Source organism: Lactuca virosa, chromosome 1, assembly GCF_052849685.1.
Source record: "Lactuca virosa cultivar CGN04683 chromosome 1, Lactuca_virosa_CGN04683_v6, whole genome shotgun sequence".
In the NCBI taxonomy this organism is placed as follows: domain Eukaryota; kingdom Viridiplantae; phylum Streptophyta; class Magnoliopsida; order Asterales; family Asteraceae; genus Lactuca; species Lactuca virosa.
The window spans coordinates 33,585,590-33,611,782 of NC_136426.1; the positions used below are offsets into that span (position 1 = coordinate 33,585,590).

Consider the following 26,193-nt stretch of genomic DNA (forward strand, 5'->3'; position numbering starts at 1 on the left):
ATTTATATATAAATTGTCCAATCAAATAGTTGAACCTGTAAAAGTTAACACTCTATCTGAAACAAAAATGTCATTGTTTATTGAAAACTTTTTGATGCTATAAATTTGATTTTACGAGCTAAGGTTCTTCATCATTCTTTTAAAATTGTTTCCACTCAATCACACATTTCTCAGTTCTTTCATGCTTCCATATTATTCACATAATTAGTTCTTTCATATATTTAATATAAGGTATGTATAGTTTCTAAATATTTTGCATCTATTTTGCTCCAAATAGACAGTTACGTGTTCTTTCTGATAGGCACAAAGGAATCATTCATGCAATGGAAAATCTAGAGGAGTGGAAAAAGCCATTAGCATACCATCGTTTTTGTCTGAGGCATGTCAGAAGTAATCTCATGAAAAGGTACAAGAATGTGAGCCTTAAAAAAATTTGTTGGTCTATGGTTAGCACCACACAAAAAAGGAAGTTCGCTAAGTATATAAGGGAAATAAAAGCAATCAACATGGAAGCTTGGCAATATTTGAGGGAAATTAAAATAAGTCTATGGTGTCTTTTATATGATGAAAATCATCAATGGGGACATGAGGTTTCTTAACGACCAATATCTCTGAGAGTATAAACAATGCATTACGAGGAGCGAGACAATTGCCAATTTGGGCGTGTATTGACCTTACATTCAATAGAACTGTGCAACTTTTCAGAAAGCATAGTACTATTGCAATGAACTGTATTACACCTCTACCAAAATGTTTGTGGCGTCTATTTCTTAAACGTGACACTCGTGCACAGAGTCATGTTTTATCTGAGTTTCACTACAATGAAGGTGTTTACAGAATTATCACAAGGTCACAAATAAATGGAACTGGAGGAAATACACAAACTGTTAATTATTTTCAACATATGTGTACTTGTGGTAAGTGGCAAATGGAGAGATTTCCATGTTCACGTGCACTTGCAGTTTGTCGGAATAGAGGGGACAACCCTCTTTCTATTATGAACAATGTGTACACTACTATGACGTACAGACAACAATACAATTTTGGGTTTGTACCACTTCCTCATGCTGATTATTGGTTGGATTCAAACTGGACGATTGAAGCAGATTACTCAAAACTTTCCGTTCATCGAGGACGAAGGCGTACAAACCGAATTCGTAATGAGATGGACATTCGTCATCCTGATGAACCTCACAGATGTACACTATGCCACCAACCAGGTCATAATAGAAGAAATTGTTCAAATTCTCAACCAAGATTCAATTAGTAGTAAACTATGTTTTGGTTGATTGTGTTGTAATTTCATGTTTAGTTGATCTTGTATTTTCTTGTGTGATTTTGTACTATGATTTCTGAATTTAAGTAATGTAATATCAATTATGTGTTTTCTTATTTCTTATTATTACAATATTAAATATTAGTATTAATGGAAATGTATAAATGAGATATATATGGTATTGAAAACTAATAAGCGTCAGTTATAAATTAAATAATATATTTATGCTAAATATTATTAAAATTAAGTAAATGTACAAAGTACAAATAAAAAATATAATAGGATTTAGTAGTAACATATTTCATAAAATAAGGGTCAATGTTGAATATTTTTATGAACTATTTTATAATTTAAAATTTACGTAAATTTAATAAGATGTAGTAGTAACATATTTTACAAAAGATTATAATTATAACATATTTTTATAAGACAAGGGACCAATGTTGTAAGTTATAAGGGATTATAAGTGTTGATATTATATAAATTAGGTAAATGTAGAAGAAAAAAATATAAAAGGATAAAATTTTAACATATTTTAAAAGACAAAGGATCAATGTTTGGGGCTTCCTTTCATTTACGTATTGAGTTTGTGGGCCTGGAACCCCATTTCTACAAACACAATTAAAAGAGCTCCATTTCTACAAAGTTTTATCAAAACTCAAAAAACTCGTTTATGTTCTTAAAAATGCAATATAAATAAGTGGATGTAAACCACCAAAAATTGGATTGTTCAACCCTTTTCTTCCCTCACACACTACTCTTTGTGTGCGTGTGTGTGGGTGTGACTATTCAATGGAGAGTAGCTCAGAAACGCCCCTTCTTACCGTTACAAAGAACGCTCACTTCAATGGCGACGTGGAAGATATCTCTCCAATCAACGGAATAAAAGATTTCTTTGTCCAATTTAAAGTTGAATCAAAAAAACTTTGGTACCTTGCTGCCCCTGCCATTTTCACTACTGTAAGTCAATACTTACTCGGTGCCATCACACAAACCCTCTTAGGTCATGTTGGAACTCTCGAACTCGCAGCTTTCTCCATTGAAAACTCAGTCATCGCTGGTTTCTCTTTGGGAATCTTGGTTAGTATCTTTATTTACTGGTTGTGTATTGATCATAATTAAGGTCTCTCTCTCTCTCTCTCTCTCTCTCTCTCTCTCTCTCTCTCTATATATATATATATATATATATATATATATATATATATATATATATATATATATATATATATATATATATATATATATAAGATTGATATTGTCTATGATATGTGCATGAAATGGACAGCTTGGAATGGGCAGCGCATTGGAGACTTTGTGTGGACAAGCATTTGGAGCAGGTCAGGTGAATATGTTGGGAGAATATATGCAGAGATCGTGGGTTATTCTCTTTGTCACTTCTCTCTTTTTGATGTTCCTCTACATCTTTGCGACTCCAATACTCCTCTTCATTGGACAAACTGATGATATATCTCACGCGGCTGGGAAGCTAGCCGTATGGATGATTCCACAGCTGTTTGCTTACGCCTTCAACTTTCCAATAATCAAGTTTCTTCAGTCGCAGAGTAAGATCATGGTGATGGCTTACATATCTGCGGTGGCGTTGGTGCTACATACGTTTTTTAGCTGGTTGTTGATGTTGAAGTTGGGATGGGGGTTATGGGGAGGAGCTATAGTGCTCAACTCGTCATGGTGGTTCATGGTGATTGCTCAGATGATTTATATTCTCAGTGGGACTTGTGGTGAAGCATGGTCAGGGTTTAGTTGGGGCGCCTTCAGTAATCTATGGGCCTTCGTTAAACTTTCCCTTGCATCAGCCGTCATGCTTTGGTATGTTCAGTAATTACCATATTACCCTTTTCTTTCCTTACAAACCACATTTTTTATCCGAAATAATTACTTTAAAGTATTAACCAAAGACGACAATACTTATGCCTTTCAGAAAAGCATGTTTTTTATTTTATATTGGTGTGGAAGCTTATTAACTTGAATATAACGTGTTTCGAATGTTTGATGCAGTTTGGAGACATGGTATTTTATGGCATTGGTACTTTTTGCTGGATATTTAAAGAATGCTGAAACTTCAGTGGATGCACTCTCCATATGGTTACTTTCTACTATTTTCATTTTATTATTATTACTATTTATTTGTTATTAATAACTATAAGATACTAACAATATTTTATTTGTAATCTGTTAATAAAAATTTTAATCAATTCATCACATAAAATAGACTTCTTATTCCAATTTCAAACATCAATATATATATTGTATTGTACCATGTAATTACAACTTCTTGTTGTATTTAATTGAAGTCTCGCTATTCAATATATATATATATATATATATATATATATATTGAATAGCGAGACTTCAATTAAATACAACAAGAAGTTGTAATTACATGGTACAATATAATGGGTTTTCAACCCAAGAGTTCCAAATCAAATTCCTACCTCATTTCGCTCTACTCTTAATCCATAAAAAAATCATAGGTTTGACATCATAGGCTAAAGCTAACCGACTCTTGACCTTAGTATTGATGTTGAAGATCACGTTCGTTCCTATTTTTCCATATAGTCCATAATAATATATTATATTTTTTTTACAAATAGACTTCTTTCCAATTTTATACAACAATATTATATATTCTTTGTACAATTTTATGCATCTAAATGTTTTACTTGTAACAAATTTTGTAGCACAAACATTTTAGGGGTGGCAATAACGATAGCTCTGGGATTCAATGCAGCCATCAGGTTAGTTTATATGCGTACAAATTCCTCCAAATCCAAGATTTTGTTTTAGATATATAGTAAAATTAACATAATAATAAATAAATACAAATTTTAATTTAATTTTGGATGCATGCATATGCAGTGTAAGGGTGTCAAATGAGTTAGGAGCATCCCATCCCCAAACTGCGAAATTCTCAGTTGTTGTGGTGGTGATTACATCCTTTTTGGTGGGTGTTTTGTTGGCTGCCCTCATTGGCATTTTCCGAAATCAGTATCCAGCCCTGTTTTCTGATAGTCTTGAAGTTCAACAAATCGTTTATGATCTTACTCCCTTGCTAGCAGCTTGCCTTATCATTAATGAAGTTCAACCTGCACTATCCGGTATGTGATCATGATTTTGTTTTTTTTTTTTTTTTGGAAATTTATATAATTAAAAATTAAGACAAAATATTGAGGGAGATGATTATTTCTTAGAGTGTGCATTGGAGTTTTATTCATGCACAAGCCTTAGACTAAGGTTCAACGTGAGTAGTATATGTAACCTTCGGTCTTGACTTTGATTTATCTATGAGGTAAGGTCATAGGCTAGTCACAACTCATAAATATTGAACACTTTCTATTTTACATTGTTAATTAAGAGCATCCACGATGCATTTGAATTTCATAGAGTTTAACAGATTGACACATTATTACTCTATATATTTCATATAACTCTATCAATGTTTCCTACAATACGTTGAATTCTATAAAGTTCAATGAAACATATTTAAATATTTATGTAAGAGTTAGGAAAAGTTTAATTTTTTTTATTGAAGGGTTCAATGCTCATTGAACTTCAAATTCATTGAATGTCAAGATGACATCTCATAATGATAGAGTTTAATTAATTGAATGACAACTAGGTTTACCATCTCATTCAACTCTCTCATTAAACTCTCCATTGTGAATGCTCTAATAAGATCCAAAATTTTCTAATATGGTACAAATCCATTAATATTTATATATTTGTTCCTTAATAACTATTACCCACTACTCACATTCATTATGTTTTACAAGAATTAAACATATTTTGTTTCACAATAACTTCTATTTCTCTCCTCGTTAATACATTTTGCACTTTCTATTGCTTATTAAATATTTTATGATATTAACCCTATTTTTCTTTTCCCATCATGTATATGATTGTACATGCTATGAACACGCTAGAATAAATGAAATCATAACTAAAAACAGAGATTGCAAGATTGAATTCCAGCTCTAATTCAGTGTATTGATTGAACAAAAGATTAACCCTAATGGATTGCTATACATGGGATATATTTATCTTAAAACTCGAATCTAGATAAAAGAAAAAAAACAATAATCAAGTTTCAAACGTTAGTCCCTGACCATTCCCCTACGTGTGGCATCTACAAAATAGATGTGAAGACCTTCAATAGCTAAAATAAAGGAAGGGCGATTATCCAGAATAAATGAGAAAATCACACACACACGTAAAGACACAAAATAAAATGTGGTTCGGCCGGCGTAACCTACTTCCATGGGTTTGAAGTGAGTATTTTTATTCATTAGCTTGAACACGATATTAGAGTATAATTGAAACCTTAGCTATTAGCTGTTATATATGGAAAGTACAAAACTTTTAATAATTAGAATTGGGTTGTACCCATCTACACTCATAGCCCTCCGCCTGTTCCAAATACTTATCCCATTGAAAATTGGAATCTGAATTATTTCGGGTCTTCGATTCTCATGACACGTTGACAATGGATCACCTACTATGATACGTCTTTTCATAGTCATCATTAAGATACCCATTAACCAACATCTACACAAACGTCGAGAATAAAAAACCTAAAAGCCATTGCATCCACTTGGAGCTAAAACCCATAGACTTGCATTTTTTATTCAAGATACCCCTAACTTAAGGAATTGTATGTCTTCTCAATATCAAGTTAAAGATAATCATCTTAATTTCCAGGCTCTTACACCACATTATTTGCTCATTTATCATTTATCATTAGAGACTCATCCAAGATTTGATGTCCTTCAATGAACGTTGTCTGAATAATATCGCTAACGACAAAGCTGATGGCCTGTTTTTCGGCAGGTCACAAGGAATCTCAATATATCTTGTTAGATAATCTCGAACGAACTAAGAGGGCGCCCGATACTAGTTTATGATGGTACTTTGGTTATAAGGGTGGTGAAAGAGGCATTACAACCCCTCGGAATCAAATCCAAGCTCTCAAACTCCACAACAACATCAATCACATTACCATAGAATGTGCCAAATTTTCTTAATAAACTCAAATGTAAAATTGTTTGGATACGAGTGCCGGTAGCCAGGAAGAGCACGCTTGACTTCATCTGGGATATAAGGTTGTCTAGAGATATTTTATCTTTATAGATATAGACATAGTAAAACTATTTAAATAATTCCTTTTAATTTATTAATATATAGATAACGTAACACAAATTAATTATTGTGTTAAATTATTAGATATATAGCTAGATTTTTTTTATTTTTTTTAACTGCTAACACCTACCCACTAAATAGTACTTCTAAACTACTCATATATGTTTTACGACTAGGCTAGCTAGTTCACGTTGGCAAAATTTATTGCATGTGACTTCTTGGTATTTGTAATTTTTCTGGTCTTGTTAATTACATCTTTCATTTGAAAAATGTAGGGGTGGCAATTGGGGCAGGATGGCAAGGTGTGATTGCTTATATAAATATAGCATGCTACTACATCTTTGGCGTTCCTTTGGGACTGACTCTGGGATTTGTTGCCGATTGGGGTGTAAAGGTCTGCAAGCTAATTTTATTATTCCTGCATTCCATCATAAACCATTGTCAACCAATACAAATTTTACAAAACATCGCACGCATGTAGTTCTTTTTTTCCCATTTTGTCCCAACTAGTGATACAAAAGATATGGATTTTTCAACCATAAAATGACATTCAAAAGAATTGTATAGGGAAACCTTACTCTAGTTAATTTTGATTACACTAGTCAAAATTAATATGTAGGCTAATGTTATCAAGTATTGCAGGGTATATGGATAGGCATGTTGACTGGAACAGTGGTACAAACTGTGATCTTGGTTTGGATTTGCTACAAAACCAGCTGGGAAAAAGAGGTACTTTTCACCACATTACCAATTGTGTCCTCTTCTCATGTCCTAAAACAATTTCAATCCTTAATCAGCTTTTCAAATTTGACTTGTTTCTTTTTCTTTTTCTGAAATTTTAGGCAGCCATGGCTGAAAAGAGAATTAGAAAATGGTCGGGTCAAAAAGAGGTGGATGTCGAGCAATAATTGGTTCAATAAAGCTAATTAAGGCGAGTATTTTTCGTTTTATGCAAATGATTGTTTTAAGTTGATTCTTGTTGTAGGTACGTGTGTTGGCTTTTGTTTGCTTTATATTTCAGTTATTAAATTTTATCCTTGTTTTAATTTCAAAAGCATGTAACTTCGGTAGAATTCTCTAATAGAAAGGAGAAAATTTTCAGCAGAAATAAAATTTGACACCATGATGATATTCCTTATCTAAGTACCTAATTAACGAACACCACCTTTGTGACGTTTGTTGTATTTCTATACACAAATTAAATATTTCGTGGCTACAAAAAACAGATTTTCACACATGTGATCTAGCTACCAAAAAATCCATCTAGCGACTGATCTTGCACAAAACTTATTTTGGATTTCTAAATACATTAGTGACTTACTATTGTCTAATTAGTATGAAAGTCAATATTATCTTCATGTGTTGTCACTATTCTGTACTAAAAGGGGAATAATTCTTGAAATTAATTGGTCCAATGATAATTTGTCGCTAAGGTTAACTTCTCCAAAATTTAATTTTTAAACTTAGCGATGGATGACTAAAAGTTCAGTAGAGTTATTAATGTTTTGATATCGGTGTGTTATCCTGAGTTTTCTAGTAAAGGGTAGCGGTGGACAAAAACCTAACCTCAAGAAAATACCAAAAAAAAAACTGGCAAACTGAAACTGAACAAAAAACTAATGTTGTGGTTTTTAATTTTGTAAATAACAATTATTTACGGTGCGGTATGGTTTTGCATTTATAGATACCGCGCCAAAAATATCAGAACGCACCATTCGTAAACACGCTTAGACATACCGCACCATTTAAATAAATAATATATATCACCTATTTAATATCTATAAGATATATTATTAATTTTATGTTTTTAATTAAAATAGACTAAAAAGAAAAACATGAAATTTCATTTTTAAGATTTAGTTCGAAGACTTGCAAAGTGAATATTTAGCTAACAAAATATTATATTAAGTCGTCTCAAGCGGCCATAGTTTCAATATTTCTTTCGAAATTTTCTAGAATTTTAATCACTAACTCGTTGTTTTATATTTGTATGTGACTTATTATAGATCCAAGAAAATATGGCTATAATCCATAAGTTTTGGGGATTTTAAAACCTCCCAGATGTAAAACCTGCACCATATTTATTATGGTTTATAAACCGAACCCAACCACATAGAAATTGAAACGCACCTAAAACCGCAAACCGCACTAAACACAAAACCGAACGTTGCGTTTTAACAAACTAAAAAACGATCTATATGGTTTTCAGTGCGGTTTTAACAAAAACCTTGTCACGCTCAACCCTACTAAATGGTAGTGTTTTTGAAAAATATTACCAAGTAATGTTTTGCCTACATATACCTTGCGTACTTGTTATGTACATTAACATTTTTAGTGTTTAAGAGGGTGAGGGGTACTAGTTTTGTGTTAGAACCATTGTAGTGGTAAAACTAGGTAGTTGGATATTGCATTACTTATGTATATACAATGTTTAAATTTGTTTCTTATATATGGTTGTAATAAAATACAATGTTTAAATTTTATTCTTATATATGGTGTTGGACGGATGGGTGGAGACCATGGGCTTAATGTCGCGGGTCGACCCATCAGTGTTTTGGAGTGCTGTCCAAGATACGTGTTATATGGAAAGTTTCCTAATTCTTTGTTTAGGAATTGTAATCCAATATGAATTATATATATATATATATATATATATATATATATATATATATATATATGCATGTTGATCATGTATAAAGATAGGTCAATTATTAGAGTTTTTGTGATACTGAATTTCTCTAATACAATCAAAGTGTTAGTTTGGTTGATATACTTCTTTAATTGGTATCAGAGCGAGCGACACCCTGTGGCTTCCGATCAATTGATTTTTTTTTCAAGGCGGCAAAAGCTTTTCTGTAACACCCCAAATTTCAATTGTTCAATGAAGGGCCAAAAGTGTAAATTTAGGAAAGGAAATCGACGAGTAGGTCCGCTTACTTGCCGAGTCGGAGCGGGATTCTATCGCGGATTAAGTGGCCAACTCGCCGAGGCGGCGGCTTGGACTCGACGAGTTGGTGCTGAAGAGAGAAAACCCTAATCCCGGGGTTTGTGCCCTATTTAAAGCACATTATAACCCACCCTCAGCCTCTTTGCTACCCTTTTGAGATCCAGAAACCCTAGAATCGAGTGAGTTTCCATTAATAGAGAGAATAGAGCTTTGGAGGAGAAAATCTTGGAAAGGGGCTTGAAGATCAAGAGGTTTGCTGCTAAGGAGTGGTGTAGATCCGAGATCTACTTCAGTTGGAGCTTATATTGGAGGTATTAATCTGTTGCTTGGGCTCTTTTGCATCTAGATCTATTATCATTTGAGAATTGGGGCATTTTTGGTATGATTGAGAGCTATTTTGAGTTAGAGGCTTAGATCTGAGGTTGCTACTTCAGATCTAGGCTTGTGATGGTCCAAAATGTCATAAAGCTTCAGTCTAAGAGTTGTTGGTAAAGCCCCTTTGTCATGAACCCTAGCCCTAGAGTGTTTTGGGCTTATATCTCCTTGGTTTCACGTAAAGTTTGCAACTTTATGTGAGGGTTAGGCTGTAGAAGAGTGGATCTATGGATTGGAGCCCCTGCATGGCTCGAAAAGCCTCTGCATGGATTGAGAACTGGAGAGACTCGGCAAGTCACATGGGTGTACTCGACGAGTTGTATGAACATGTGCATGGACTCGGCGAGTTGAAGAACAACTCGGCTAGTCTGTTGAAGATTGCCTTGGACTCGGCGAGTCTGTTCTTGGACTCGGCGAGTCAGGTCGCAGAACCCCTAACCTCTTCTGGTTAAGACGAAGATCAGTGAGTCGAGGAGTGACTCAGTGAGTTGGACAGGATGGGACTCGGAGATCGTTGGACTCGACGAGTCTTGGGGCGACTCGGCGAGTTGAGTCGTGTTCTAAGAGTTTCAGAGTATAAGGACTCGACGAGTCAACGGGTTGACTCGGCGAGTAGGGTCAGTCAGGAAGTTTGACTTTGGCCTGGACTTTGACTTTGACCTTCAAGGGTGTTATGGTAATTGGTTATTTATGTCAATGGTCCTTTGATGGCAATAGGTGTGGGAGTTTGGAGCAGTGCTTCGGGTGTGCGCTTCCGTGGTTCAATTCTTCATTTCAAGTGAGTTATCCTCACTGTACTCAAGGGTCTAAGGCACCAAGGCCGGCCCTTTGAATTGTTGTTTAGAGTTTGTTATGTTATGTGATGATATGCTTGCTAGTATCCTGGTAGATAGGATAATGATATGTGGATATGCCTTGTTAGCTTAGTATCCTAGAGGAATGGATAGTTAAGTGATGGCTAGTTCTGTTGGATCAACGCCCTGGTAGTTGGGTAGTGGTTATTTATAGACATGTAGTTGGTCTTGCCTTATGTACGCTGGTAGGAGGTTACCTGCGGGCTGTGTATGTTGAGCAGTAGCAGAGGGTATTCCATCCCGGTAGGATGATAGGGCCCTAGTATCTTGGTTCTGTAAGTATTATGTGGTTGCCTGTTATGTGTGCATGTTTGCGAGTGTAGGTTGGCATTCCAACCCGATGGTTATGGGCCAGGAGTATTCCATCCCGGTAGGATGATTGGACTCATAGTAGGTTGGCATTCCAACCCGATGGTTGAGGGGCCTGGGGTATTCCATCCTGAGGGATGATTGTACCCATAGTAATAATAGTTACTGGATGTATAGGAAGTGGGGCATTCTAACCCGATGGTTGTGGGCCAGGAGTATTCCATCCCGGTAGGATGATTGGACTCATAGTATGTTGGCATTCCAACCCGATGGTTGAGGGGCCTGGGGTATTCCATCTTGCGAGATGATTGGACCCATAGTAGTTATTGTTGTACGTATAGGTGTATGGGCATTCCAACCCGATGGTTGTGGGCCGAGAGTATTCCATCCCGGTAGGATGATTGGGCTCGTAGTATGTAGGCATTCCAACCCGATGGTTGAGGGCCAGGGGTATTCCAACTGGAAGGTTGATTGGACCCATAGTATGTTGTTCTTTGCTGTATGCGTATGTTTATGTGTGTATGGGTGCTTTGGGGGAACTCACTAAGCTTTCGGGCTTACAGTTGTGGTTTATTGTTTCAGGTGCTTCAGGAGATCGTGGCAAGGCGAAGGCGTGATCGTACCGCTCCTCATGTTTTATGATTTATGTGATATGGTTCTGGGGGATACTCTGATGTTTAAACTATTTTGAAAACAAGATGTATGAACTTAATGGTTTTTGAATGAAATAAAATGTTTTAAATTGGTTGAAATTTTTGGTCGTTACATTTTCTTCGTATGCAAAATTGTTGCTTTTCCTCTTACCCCAATTATTTATTAATTGGCTCCTGGATCAAGAACACGTTTTGAAGAAAACAATTGTTTTCTTATGGTCCAATTAAAGAGAAAGCAAGCAGCGATTATGGTCCTATTGGTCGCCGTTTCCAATTTCTTAATTGGAATCAATATTTTATTGTTCACCTATTGAAGATAAAGGTGTGTGGTTTCCTGTTGACTGTCCATGTCAGGAGACGGAGCAAATCTTCCCGCGAAGGAGACACACTCGATCTCGTTTCAATTTTCGCAGTTGACGTCATTAAACTACACGATATGGAACATGTGTATGAAAGTTTTACTCGGTATTCACGGCGTGTGGGACGTGGTTGATCCGGGTTCAACGGATGCAAAGAGAAACAATATCGTGATGGGATTATTGTTTCAGTCAATACCGGAAGATTTAATCTTGTAAATCGGGAATCTCGCCACTGCTAAGGAGATGTGGGAAGCAATCGAATCTCGGAACATGGGTGCGGATCGAGTGAAGGAAGCACGTTTTCAAACATTGACTTCGGAATTCGAAAGTTTGAAGATGAAAGATACGAGCACTATTGATGATTTCTCTTCAAAACTATCGAGCCTTGCTACCGTTTCAGCGACACTTGGAGGAACAATCTCTCAAGAGAAGTTGGTGAAGAAATTTCTTACGAGTCTTCCTAGTCGATTCATTCACATCGTAGCAGCACTCGAGCAAGTTTTGGATTTAAAAACCATTACTTTTGAAGATGTAGTTGGGCAGCTGAAACCTTATAAGGAATGGACTAAAGAAACCGGCAAAGCATCCGATTCCGATGAAAAGCTACTTTATGCCAAGACCGAAAACTCAAATCGAAACCAAGAATCAAGCTGTGGGAGAGGGTGTGGTGCATACCGTGGGGGACGAGGCCGAGGACGTGGTCGTGGTCAAGATAACACCCAAAACCACGATCAAAGGGACTCATCAAAGAATCGTGATGATCAAAGACAAAAAGGCAAAATCATGAACAAATAGACCGATCAAATATTCAGTGTTACCGGTGTGATAAGTTCGGATACTTTGTTTCGTGATGCCCCGAACGTAACAGGAAACATGAAGCAAATCTCAACGATGCCCGAGAGGAGGTCGATCACGAAGAAGGAACATTTTTTTATGATGCAAGAGAAGACAATATTCCTAAATGAAGACAAATACATTCCACCCACAGTAGAGGCGAATCAAGAAGACGATGATATGTGGTACCTCGACAATGGGGCAAGTAATCACATGACCGGGAAGTACTCATATTTTTCGGAGATGAATGAACGAATAACCGGAAGAGTAAGATTTGGAGATGGCTCGTGTGTTTGAATTGAAGGAAAAGGATCAATTTTGTTCGAAGGTAAAAACGGTGAGCAAAAGGTTATGAAAGATATCTACTATATTCCCTCTCTTCGTAGCAATGTCATTAGTCTTGGCCAAACGAAACTATCCGGTAGTGAAATTAAAATGCATGGTGATTACTTGACAATGAAAGATCGAAATGGAAGGTTTCTAATGAAGGTTCCACGTAGTGAAAATCGTCTTTATAAAACACAACTTAAAGTTGGAAAACTCTAATGTTTGCAAGCAAAGATTGATGACGAGTCTTGATTATGACATGCACGGCTAGGCCATATCAACTTTGGTGCGGTGAATATGATGCACAAGTTGACTAGTAGAGTTCCAGTTTTGAAACATCAAGAAGAAGTTTGTGAAATTTGCATGATAGGCAAACAAAACAAACACACATTCCCGAGGAAAACCAATTATAAGTCTAAAAATATTCTCGAGATGCTACATGGAGATATTTGCAGTCCTATTGATCCTCCCACGATGGGCGGTAACATTTATATTTTGGTTCTAATTGACGATTTTTCTAGATACATGTGGTCTTTTTTGTTGAAACACAAAAACGACGCGGCGGATGTAATTAAAAAATTCAAAAAGTCCATTGAAAATAGGACCGGGAAGGCTATAAAGACGTTCCACACGGATGGAGGGGGAGAGTTTACTTCAAACGATTTTAATCGTTTTTGGAGTGAAGAAGGTGTTGCAAGAATGTTAACGACTCCGTACTCACCCCAACAAAACGGCATAGTAGAACGACGAAACCGGACACTAATCGAGATGACGCGATGTCTTATGAAAGCAAAAGAAGTTCCAAATCAGTTTTGGGGTGAAGCTGTTCGACATGCAACTTATATTATAAATCGTACCCTTACGCGAACGTTAGTAGGAGTCACGCCTTACGAAAAACTCTATGGTCAAAAACCAAATCTTGAAGATCTAAAGGTGTTCGGATGCGTTGCGTATGAAAGAGTTGTTTCGAAACATATAAAGAAACTTGACGATAGATCGAGACCAATGGTTTATTTTGGGAAGGAACCGGGTTCGGGAGGTGCTCGTTTATTTAATCCATATGAAAAAAAAATTATTATAAGCAATAATGTAACATATGATGAAAAGTTGTCATGGCAATGGAAAAAGGCACGAGAACAGTAGCAACGAAAAAAGAAAATGATTCTGGCACTTTCAAAATTGCTTGGGCCACTTGGATAAATCAGCCGCATAATGGGCCTCACCAGCCTAATACCGATGCTACCCCATCTCCGCAACATTTAAATAACAGCCCACCAGCAGCGCCGAGCCCAGCAGACAACCCAATCTCGACCGAACCTGATACGGCCAACAACGATCACGAGTCCGACGGCAATAACGAGTTTGAAAATAACCCGGTACGTCGTTCTAATCGTGTTTCCGTTTTGCCATTTCACCTCAATGATTATGAGCTTAACATGAACGAATTAATGTTATCGTTTGACGAGGAACCAAGTACTTTTAAAGAAGCCATTGTGAAACCTGAATGGCTTAAGGCAATGAAAGATGAGATCGAGTCAATTGAAAGGAATAAAACTTGGAAGCTAGTGTCTCTTCCCAAGAATGTCAAACCCATCGGATTAAAGTGGGTATATAAAATCAAAAAAAAGCACGGACGGATCTATTTCTAGGTACAAAGTGTGACTCGTAGAAAAAGGCTATGTACAAGAACACGACATTGATTTTGATGAAGTTTTCGCGCCGGTAGCTCGACTCGAGACAATACGTTTATTGATTGCTCATGCGGCTGGGAAAGTATGGAAGATTTATCACTTAGATGTGAAGACGGCCTTCTTGCACGGTGAATTAAAAGAAGAAGTGTACGTACGACAACCCGAATGTTTTGAGAAAAAAGGAGAAGAAGAAAAAGTTTACAAGTTAGCAAAAGCTTTATATGGCCTAAGACAAGCACCAAGGGCGTGGAACATTAAACTTGATGGCATCTTACGAGGAATGGGTTTTAAACGATGTTTGCAAGAAACAGCGGTTTATAAAAAGGATTCAATACACTTCTTTATACATGATCAACACATACATATATAGATCTAGAATTCATATTGGATTACAACTCCTAAACAATGAATTAGGAAACCTTCCATATAACACGTATCTTGGACAACACTCCAAAACACCGATGGGTCGACCCGCGACATTAAGCCTATGGTCTCAACCCATTCGTCCAACAATCACCCCCTGAATGGTTGAGACGGCAACTCGCACACACCGAGTAACGATCTCATTTCACCGAACCTTACTCGCGATAAGGCTTTTGTTAGGGGATCCGCTACTTGTTCTTTTCCCGCCACGTGTTCGACTTTAACTTGCTCGTTTTCCACATGCTCTCGAATGAAGTGGAAACGAGTGTGAATGTGTTTGCTCCTCCCGTGAGACACCGGATTTTTAGACAACACGATCGCCGACTTGTTGTCTATACAAATCAACACCTTTTGCTTATCTAATCCGGTCACCTCCGCGAGCAACTGCCTTAGCCAAATTGCTTGGCATGCTGCTGAAGTAGCTGCCATGAACTCGGCTTCACATGAAGATAAAGCAACGGTTTCTTGCTTTTGCGAGCACCACGTAATAAGGGATTTACCAAGAAAGAAAATGTGACCCGTAGTACTCCGACCATCATCCATGTCTACATTATGACTACTATCACTGTCTACATTATGACTACTATCACTATAACCCAAAAGTTTAAACTCGTCACACTTTTCATATTTAATTCCAAGTGAAATTGTACTGCGAAGGTAACAAAGAATTTGCTTGATCGCACGCGCATGAGATTCTCTCGGACTTTGCATATAACGACTTACTACACCGACTGAGTAAGATAAGTCCGGACGAGTGTGAAGGAGGTAGCGTAAGCATCCAACTAACAAAGAATTTGCTTGATCGCACGCGCATGAGATTCTCTCGGACTTTGCATATAACGACTTACTACACCGACTGAGTAAGATAAGTCCGGACGAGTGTGAAGGAGGTAGCGTAAGCATCCATCTATCCTTCTGTAATTAGTGGCTTCAACTTCTGGTTTATTCTCGGCTTTCGATAATTTTAGTCTCGGTTCCATTGGACATTGAGTGGCATTGCATTCTTCCATCTCGACTTCTTTTAAAATACAATCAAAGTGTTAGTTTGGTTGATATACTTCTTTATATGGTTGTAATAAAAGATAACTTTGTGTGAAATACGTTGTAGAGAAAAATATTAATGCATATAAAATTATAATATTTCTAATCTTCTAACAAATCAAAACACCAATTGAAAATACCTGTAAACGGCAAAGTGTCTCTAATATCAATGGAAATTTTGTTCCTAAAACAGTTATTAATCGGTAAAAATTTGGCCATTTCAAAATAAGTTAACGATGAATAATTTGTTGTAATTGTATAGTAATTTGTTGATGACTGTGAAACGTTTTGATGCTAAATGTGCTGCTTCTTTTCAACAACAAAAATTAGAGAGGGGTTATAGATCGATGGTACTTTCGGTCGCTAAAGTCTGTTTTCTAGTAAAATAATGAACTATCTTTATATGTAATTTCTTTAACAATACACTTTAAAATAATTAAATTTTAATTTCATAAAATAATATTTTTATTTTCTGTTTATCAAACTAATTTTATTTAGTGTTTTATTTATACATAACAAAAAACATATATGAAATGATTCTTTCAATTCAAACCAAACAAACATGACAATCAAATATAATTTCCATTATATCAAACAGATCTTAGTAATTCATCAAGCTTTGACAAAAACCAAAAATGGACATATTTTGTATAAATCTACATCACATGAATCGTGTTTGTTAAGTATTTATTAAATTCCTAATAACATCCTAAACATCCGTCACCAACCAAACACGATATTACAAAAGATTTATGAAAACCGTCATCAAGTTTGATTCTATTTTGGTGAAATGATTTGAAGAAAATGAGGAATTGCACAATATTCAAATCCAAACTAACATCAAACAAAAGAACTTTATTGCTCTCCCTCCACCTCTTTTTGACCCGACCATTTTTTTATTCTCCTTTCAGCCAAAAATGCCTACAATATCCATACGTGCATGATTCGGATAAGTTTGATTCTCACAACATACATAATATACAATAAGCAAAAGGCTTTTGGCCTAATGGTAAAGAGTCATCATGGTTCAAATCTCACTAAGAGACATAGATGGTATTTAAGAATAGGATTAGTTTGTTGTTTCAATATATATATATATATATATATATATATATATATATATATATATATATATATATATATATATATATATATATATATATACTAATTAGATGATTGAAAATTTATTGAATGAGAAAAAATATACAAGGTGAAAACTGAAAAGTACCTCCTTTTCCCAGTTGGTTCTGTAGCAAATCCAAATTAAAATCAAAGTCTGTACCACGGTTCCAGTCAACATGCCTACCCATATACCCTGCAATTTCCGCAAAATTAGCGTACATATCAATTTTGATTTTTGAGTCATAAATTTCATGTTTTTGCATGAATGCATGATGTACTGCTACAAAGATGAGTAATAGTGTATCAACCTTTACACCCCAATTGGCAACAAATCCCAGAGAGAGCCCCAAAGGTACGCCGAATATGTAGTAGCATGCAATATTTATATAAGCGATTACTGCTTGCCATCCTGCCCCGATTGCTACCCCTACGTTTTTAAATATACATATATTTCAATCAATCAGTCAATAATATGGGGTTATTTTAGTTTTTAACAAACAAGGGAAGAAATGGAATTTGTAGGATTCTGACAAAAATTAATTAAATCCATTTGGCAGTTAAAGAAGCTATTGAATGGAATTTTAAATTTCTATTCCACGACACAAACACGTCTTGAAGGATTCTGTGGAATTGAATTCTATCCATCCCGCTACCAAACATGCTATGGAATGAAATCCCTAATTCAAATTCCATCCGATTCCTTCACCAACGGAATTAGATTTTGTAGAATTGTCAACCAAATACGCAATGAAATGGAATCTCCAACTCCAACTCCATCCGTGAATAGCTCTAATCTACCCATAAAACTCACTATCATCTTCATCAAGATTATGGTCTGATTTAACGATTATGAAAGTTTTAATGATGTAATTAAACTTGCAAAATTAAAATTATGTGAAACAAAAATCACATACCGGAAAGTGCGGGTTGAATATTGTTAATGATAAGGCAAGCCCCTAGTAATGGAGTAAGAGCATAAACAGCTTGTTGAACTTTTAAATTATCAGAAAATAAGGCTGGATATTGATGCTGGAAAATGGCCAGAATCATGGCCAACAAAACTCCGATGAAAAAAGCAGAAAAAACAACCACCACAACTGATAACGTTGCAGCTCTTGGATGGGCCGCACCTAACTCATTCGACACCCTTACACTGCAAAATAAAAAATTAAAAAAAAAAATGGATTTTAATAACGGTCAAAAATCAATTAACACATGTGCATTCATGTATTCAATTATAGACCTGGTCTAGTCAAGTTTACTGAGTAGTGTTTCCATATATGTAGGTTTCAGTTGTACTTTCACTATATATATATACCCATGTATCCTTTGTATTCATATAGAATTTTATATAAACAATTCTCTGGTGCATTTCTGCTTTATATGGTATCAGAGCACCCATAAATATCTCAAATCAACCTCCATGGCTAACAACTCTCTTCTTCTTAGCCTCACTACCAACTCAGCACCCTTCAATTTCCAGATCCCTTCGATCAGTATCAAGCTCGAACGGGAAAATTACTCACTATGGCGTTCCACAATTCTCTCTGCCCTAACCACCTTCGACCTAGCTGACTTTGTCCTCTCTCCCACTCCACCTGCTGCAACTATCTCTACCACCAACGCTGAAGGGGTTACCACCTCCAATCTCAATCCTGAGTATTCTCTATGGAAGAAGCGTGATAGTTTTGTACTTCTCTGGATCAAGTCTACCCTCTCGGAGAGGGCTCTTGCGATCGTCGCTAGGTGCTCTTCCTCTCAACAAGTCTGGTCAGCCATTGACAAGACATTTCAGGCCCAAACTCGGGCTCGTCGCATGACTATGAAGGCCGAACTGCAGTCAATTTCCAAGGGCTCTTCTTCTATGCTCGAGTATGTCGAGCGCAAATGGGCCATAGCCGACTCTCTTGCTGAGAATTCATACCCAATCTCAAATGAAGACCTGATTGGATACATCCTAACGGATCTTGACTCCTCCTATGGTCCATTTATTACTGCTTACATGATTCATAACGATCATGACTCTATTGATGAACCGGTGGGTATGCTGTTTCAAGAGGAGTCCCGTTTGGAACAGGAAATCACTCGTCAGGCTGCCTAAAACCCAGCACCGCCACCTGCTGTCACAAATTCGCTTGCACTCAATGTCAATCGTTCATAGAGGTCCACCTCCAGCTCTAATTTCTCCTCTTCATCAGCCTCTGGAAATCGATCTTATGACAATCACAAACGCTCACGTCCTCAGTGCCAGTTATGCAATAAACATGGACACGAAGCAATTGACTGTTGGCAACGCACCAACCAAACAGATTACCCTTCCAGAAGGCCCAATCCTCGGTCCAATTCTCATCAAGCAAACTTAGTTCAAAATCACAGTCCATCATCAGTTGCTCTTGGTACTTTGACACAGGTGCAACAGATCATGTTACACCTGACCTTCAGAAGCTTCAAATCACTGAGCTATACAATGGGACCGAAAAACTACAAGTTGGAAATGGTAATGACCTTCCTATTTCTCATCTAGGTTCATCATATTTTCATAAACTAAACTTGCCATCTGTTCTTGTGGTCCCTCGTCTTACTAAAAATCTCATTAGTGTCTCAAGAATAACATCGGACAATAATGTATATATTTAGTTATGGCCTTCTCATTGTACTGTAAAGTCTTTGCAGGGACACACACTCCTTCAAGAGGACATTGATCAAGGCTTGTATCGCCTCCCTCACTTCCCTAATAAAGCCAAATGCTCCATGGCCCTTTCTGGAGTTCGCACCACTCTACATGGATGGCACAAAAGGTTGGCTCACCTTCATGCTCCTTTACTTAGAAGACTTCTGTCTCTTTATAAACTTCCCATTTCTTCTCAAAACTTTCCAAATGTTTGTGAACCATGTCAGTTAGGAAAAAGTCATCGACTTCCCTTTACTCACAAGCATGTTTCTGCTTTGCAACCTTTTGAATTAATGTATTCAGATGTTTGGGGACCATCCCCACATTTTTCAATAAATGGAAACCGATATTTTGTTTTATTTGTCGATGATTGTACCAAATTCGTGTGGATATATTTTTTGTCCCATAAATCTCAAGTGTTTGACACCTTTATTCAATTTCGAACTATCATTCAAACGCAATTCAACTGTACCATCAAAAGCTTACAAACCGATTGGGGCAGTGAATATCGAAATGTTTCCAATTTCTTGAACACTCATGGAATTATCCATCGTGTCTCATGCCCGCACACACATGAGCAAAATGGTGCGGTTGAACGCCGAAATCGCATTATCATTGAAAAAGGTCTTACTCTTTTAGCCCAATCACCTCTTCCTCATGAATATTGGGAACATGCATTTAAAACTGCAACATACCTTCACAATCGGACCATTACACCTGTTCTAAATTACTTGTCAACATATTAAAAACTTTATTCTAAAATTCCTAATTATACATCTCTTAAAACTTTTGGGTGTTTATGCTATCCATTTTTACGTCCCTATAATCAACATAAAATCGATTTTCGTTCACTTTCTTGTGTTTTCATTGGCTAAAACCCTACTCATAAAGGCTATATGTGCTATCATCCCTCATCCAAAAGACTATACATTGGCAGGCATGTGATCTTCAATGAAGACATATTTCCTTATTCCAAGCCTTCCGAGCCACCATTTTCTAATGTATCTTCTGTGCGGTCCACTTCTGTCGATATTGGCCCAATTCTTGTAGCCCAAATTCTACCCATACCCGATGACCCAACTCCTACAAATACATCTCCAGCTATTCCTTCCCCTAATTCTCCTCCTCCATCTACGGTTCCACCGTCCCCCTCTATAAGCCCTAGGTATCGGCAGTCTACTATAAGCTCTCCTGCTCGTCAATCTCCTTCTGTCCCTTCCCACTTTCGACAGGTCGAGAACAATCAACATCACATGGTTACAAGAGCTCAAACAAATTCGTTAAAACCTAAGGCTTTCACATCTGTCACCACCACCTTGACTCGCGAACCTCGTAACTTTAGTCAAGCCATAAAACACAAATGTTGGCAAGATGCTATGCAAATTGAATATGATGCACTTATGAGAAATAAGACATGGTCCCTTGTCCCCTGTCCTCCTAATGTCAATCTTGTAGATTGAAAATGGCTTTTCAGGATAAAGAAACACTCGCATGGCACAATTGAAAGATATAAAGCCCGCCTCGTTGCTCAAGGGTTTAGTCAGGAAGAGGGTGTTGATTACTTTGATACCTTCAGTCCGGTTATCAAGCCTACAACCATTCGTTTGGTCTTATCTCTTGCTATTTCTAAGGGCTGGTGTATTCGTCAACTGGATATCAATAATGCGTTTCTCAATAGTGATCCACATGAAGCTGTCTACATGCGACAACCAAGAGGCTTTGAAGATCATACAAAACCAACACATGTCTGTCAACTCACTAAAGTTCTCTATGGCCTAAAACAAGCGCCACGAGCCTGGTTTACCAAACTCAAGTCATATCTAACCGGTCATGGATTTCGCGCTTGCCATTCAGACACGTCACTCTTTGTGCACAAATCAAAAGTGGGTGTTATGTACATACTTGTGTATGTTGATGACCTAATCATCACATGAACAGATGTGCATCGCGTACAACAATTCATTCAGCAACTAAATTCTACATTTGCACTTAAAGATTTGGGAGATCTTCATTATTTTTTGGGAATTGCAATCACCCGTTCTACATCTGGTCTTACACTTAGTCAAGAAGGATATCTTCGTGACATTCTTGATCGGAGTCACATGTCATCAGCCACTCCCATCTCCAATCCCGCTAATCCAAACTCTACGCTTACTCGTTATGGTGACCCATTTGCAGATCCGAAACTTTATAGACAGGTTGTTGGCTCTCTGCAATATGTCACCATTACTCGCCCAGATATCACTTTTGCGGTCAATCGGGTTTGTCAATATATGCATGCCCCTACTACTCTTCATTGGCAAGCCGTAAAAAGGATCTTACGTTACCTACAAGGCACTATCACTCACTGTTTACACTTTTCTCCAACTACCAAGACTTCACTTCTAGCTTTTTCGGATGTTGGATGCTTATCTGATGCTGATGATAGTAGATCACAATATGGCATTGCCATATATCATGGTCAGAATCTCATAAGTTGGACATCCCGAAAACAAAAGGTAGTTGCTCGCTCAAGTACTGAGGCCGAATACAGAGCATTGGCATACACAGCTGCTGAATTAATCTGGCTTAAGCAACTACTCTTTGAACTTCATGCTCCAATCACCTGTGTTCCTCTTCTTCTCTGTGACAATGTTGGCACCATCTTCATGACTCAAAATCCAGTTATTCGCACCAGATCCAAGCATGTTACTTTTCATTTTGTCAAAGAACAGGTTGAAGCAAAAAAACTCCACATCATTCATGTCTCATCAGTTGACCAACATGCAGATATATTTACCAAACCTCTACACAAAGACAGGTTCCGCTCGTTATGTAACAAGCTCCAAGTTCGTCCCGCACATGAGCTTGTCGGGGGTAATAACAGTCAAAAATCAATTAACACATGTGCATTCATGTATTCAATTGTAAACCTGGTCTAGTCAAGTTTACTGGGTAGTGTTTCCATATATGTAGGTTTCAGTTGTACTTTCACTGTATATGTACCCATGTATCCCTTGTATTCATATACAATTTTATACAAACAATTCTCTGGTGCATATTTCTTTATAGATTTAGTATTATGTGAATTTAATTAGTTATTTGGTTTTGATTAAAATGATGTTTTTTTAAGGGAAAATGGTTATCAATTAACCTGATAGCTGCATTGAATCCAAGTGCTACCATAACTGCCCAACCAACAACGTTTGTGCTGCAAAATTTGGTTTAAAGATTAGAACCATCGTGTATTAATTTGTTTACATGGCCCTTGATACATCATTGTACAAGTATTTATACGGCTGATATGGGAGAATACACTCTATCATAAATTATACATGAATTCATGATAGACATTTATGAAAATTTATAAAAATGATTTACATTTATCCAACTTTGTAATGGGACATTTAACAAAATGATCATTTTCCCAATCACAAAAATGATCATGAAAATCACGGTCAAATTGTGAAAGTGCTTCCCCACAACCGCAACAATAAATAAATAAATAAAAACTTAATGAAATTTACTTGAAAACTATATTAACAACTTCTCACTTTATAAGAATAGTTTTGAAATTTCAAGAACAATTTTTGAATTTGTAAACTAGAATTTGAAAAGAATATACATTTAAATCTTTTAGAGTTCTATATGGAGAAATTTCTAGGACGTGTTCGGGAAATATTTTTTTAAAGCTTTTAAAGTTTTTTAGAATTCTATAAGGAGAAATTTCAAATTTATAAAACAGAATTTGAAAAAAAAAATACATTTAAACTTTTTTTAGAGTTCTATGTAGAAATATTTAACACGTGTTTGGCACGCAGTTTTTGGAAGCTTATAACTTTTAAGAAAAAACTTGTAAAATAAAATTTTGTTCGAATAACGTTTAAAAACTTTTTTTTAAATCAATAACATGTTTTAGATAATTTCTTTTATGTAATTTTACATGTTTTAAAAAGATATTTTTGCCAAACATCCTAAATACTACCTAACTAGCTACTACTATCTAGTACCTATTATCTACTAGTTTATAGCTAGTTTATCGATCACGCCTAAACTTAATGGAAGTTTAAGAATTTGTGGTGGTTTTATGACAGATTAAAAAGTTAATTACGATTAATTTATAGTAATTACGATTAATAAAAGAATGACATTATAATGAAAAATAATACTAAATTAGTAACCATATGGAGAGTGCATCCACAGCAATTTCGGCATTCTTCGTATCCAGCAAAAAGCACCAACGCCATAAAATACCATGTTTCCAAGCTACACCATATATTTTTAAAAATAAATAAATAAATAAACATGGTATTCTAAAGTTAGGTAGAAGTTTGTTACGTTTTCATTGTTTGTTTTTTTGTTGGAAACGAGAAAGGAGTAATTGGGGTAATATACTTACGAAAGCATGATAGCTGATGCAAAGGAAAGTTTAACGAAGGCCCATAAATTACTAAAAGCGCCCCAACTGAACCCTAACCATGCTCGACCACAATTCCCACTGAAAATATATATCATCTGAGCAATCACCATGAACCACCATGAAAGGTTGAGCACTATAGCTCCTCCCCATAACCCCCATCCCAACTTCAACATCAACAACCAGCTAAAAAACGTATGTAGCACCAACGCCACCGCAGATATGTAAGCCATCACCATTATCTTACTCTGAGCTTGAAGAAACTTAGCGATTGGGTAGTTGAAGGCGTACGCAAATAGCTGTAGAATCATCCATAGCGCCATCTTCCCTGCTGCGTGAGATATATCTTCTGTTTGTCCGATCAATAGGAGCAAAGGAGTTGCAAAGATGTAGAGGAACATCATAATGAGACCAGTTACGAAGAGGATAACCCACGATCTCTGCATATATATTCCTAACATATCCACCTGACCTGCTCCAAATGCTTGCCCGCACAAAGTCTCCAATGCGCTCCCCATTCCAATCTGTTGATTTAACAGATCGAGTTTCAGTTAATTGGGGGAAATTTCGATTTCAAATAGTTAATTTGATTTCAGAAACGATATCTGAAACCAATTCGGTGAGGAAAAAACTTGACAAAACTAACCATCATTCCCAAAGAGAAACCTGCAATAACTGAGTTCTCGATTGAGACAGCTGCGAGATCGAGTATTCCTACATGACCGGCGAAGGTTTGTGTAACTGCACCGAGTGAGTATTGACAGACGGTGGTGAAAATTGCAGGGCCAGCAAGGTACCAGAGCTTCTTTGATTCGACGCCAAATTGGACAAAGAAATCGTTGATTCCGTTGATCGGAGGAATATCTTCGACGTCTCCGGTGAAGTGAGCGTTCTGTTGGCCATCTTTTGAGGTAAGAAGCGGCGACTCTGCGTTGCTCTCCATTGAATTATGAATTATCTATCTCTCACACACAGTAGTTGTAATGTGTGTGAAAGGAAGGAAGGAGTTGTAAAATCGGATTTGTTGGTTACAGTCTTGTTGGTTTCAAACACCTAATATGCAATCTTTAGGCGCACAGTCCCACCAAACCAGTTTTGTTCCCGCCTTTCTCCAAAACGATTACAGATTTACATCCACATAACTTAGAAGACAAAATACAAAATAACCCTATTTATCGAAATAAATTAACATTTTCTCCGTCCACATATGACAAAAAAACGATTTAACACCAACCAACCTGACAATTACAAATTAGTAGGTTTATTTGAAGTTTTCAACTGGTTTACTTGAAACGGGTTGAGTAATGGTTGATTTTTAACATGATTTCAATCCATCAATATATTTAAAGGTATATTTATATTTATTCGAACATATGAATTGCGTTTGATGTTGTAATTTTTCAAACTTATACAATTATTAGATTTTATAAAAAAATTCTAATTTTATTTGCGAATGTTACATATTTAATTTTGTACATCGGATTACAGACAATTGCAAGCATCTTCTTCATGTTTGGTATCTTGATGATGGGACCGTCATTGGAGATTCAAAGGAGGTGAGGTGGTTAGAGTATTGGACATCATTAGGGTGGCAACCCGTGATTGGGTCTTGAACTGAATATCAAGAAAACTGAGCTATTTTGGCCTTCATGTGATGGTAGGAAGCTTCGTGTGGATTTATTATCTGCTGACATTTGACTAGGGGTGTTGATCGGGTATTTTTTCGGGTTTCGGGTAATTCGGGTTTTTCATGTTAAAAAA

The 26,193-nt window shown here is 36.5% G+C and overlaps 1 protein-coding gene, 1 long non-coding RNA gene and 1 pseudogene across 5 annotated transcripts; 2 read left to right on the forward strand and 1 right to left on the reverse strand.

Moving 5' to 3' along the window:
- The first annotated feature begins 1,975 nt into the window (after positions 1-1,975).
- On the forward strand, positions 1,976-11,602 carry LOC145165504 (protein DETOXIFICATION 31-like). 3 transcript variants are annotated; one of them, XM_079084330.1, is made up of 9 exons: positions 1,977-2,356; positions 2,562-3,103; positions 3,293-3,379; positions 3,976-4,032; positions 4,154-4,392; positions 6,706-6,824; positions 7,073-7,159; positions 7,273-7,361; positions 11,498-11,602. In XM_079084330.1, exons 1-8 carry the CDS (start codon positions 2,069-2,071, stop codon positions 7,336-7,338), a joined length of 1,485 nt encoding a protein of 494 aa, XP_078940456.1. In that variant the 5' UTR covers positions 1,977-2,068; the 3' UTR covers positions 7,339-7,361; positions 11,498-11,602. The 3 variants fall into 3 exon arrangements, 2 of the variants coding, with proteins under 2 accessions (XP_078940456.1, XP_078940393.1); XM_079084267.1 differs by lacking the exon at positions 11,498-11,602 and having other exon boundaries at positions 7,273-7,568; XR_013740164.1 differs by lacking the exons at positions 7,073-7,159; positions 7,273-7,361; positions 11,498-11,602 and adding an exon at positions 6,122-6,393 and having other exon boundaries at positions 1,976-2,356; positions 6,706-6,821.
- Positions 11,603-16,904: 5,302 nt separating this feature from the next.
- Positions 16,905-25,606, reverse strand: LOC145165659 (protein DETOXIFICATION 29-like; annotated as a pseudogene). Its single transcript, XR_013740179.1, has 8 exons — positions 25,079-25,606; positions 24,415-24,956; positions 24,197-24,281; positions 23,170-23,226; positions 18,280-18,518; positions 17,674-17,792; positions 17,472-17,558; positions 16,905-17,164 (listed from the first exon to the last, which is right to left on the reverse strand). The product of XR_013740179.1 is annotated as a protein DETOXIFICATION 29-like (transcript).
- LOC145165734 (uncharacterized) lies at positions 18,627-20,395 on the forward strand. Its single transcript, XR_013740189.1, has 2 exons — positions 18,627-19,862; positions 20,039-20,395. It is a non-coding gene; the product is annotated as an uncharacterized LOC145165734 (long non-coding RNA).
- Positions 25,607-26,193: the final 587 nt, after the last annotated feature.

What these genes read in the sequence shown, in the direction of transcription:
- LOC145165504 (XM_079084330.1), top strand. Translation starts at nt 2,069, where the DNA reads ATGGAGAGTAGCTCAGAAACGCCCCTTCTTACCGTTACAAAGAACGCT. An exon ending in GTGGATGCACTCTCCATATG is followed by an intron (nt 3,380 to 3,975) that starts GTTACTTTCTAC and finishes CAAATTTTGTAG; the next exon opens with CACAAACATTTTAGGGGTGG. An exon ending in GGATTCAATGCAGCCATCAG is followed by an intron (nt 4,033 to 4,153) that starts GTTAGTTTATAT and finishes ATGCATATGCAG; the next exon opens with TGTAAGGGTGTCAAATGAGT.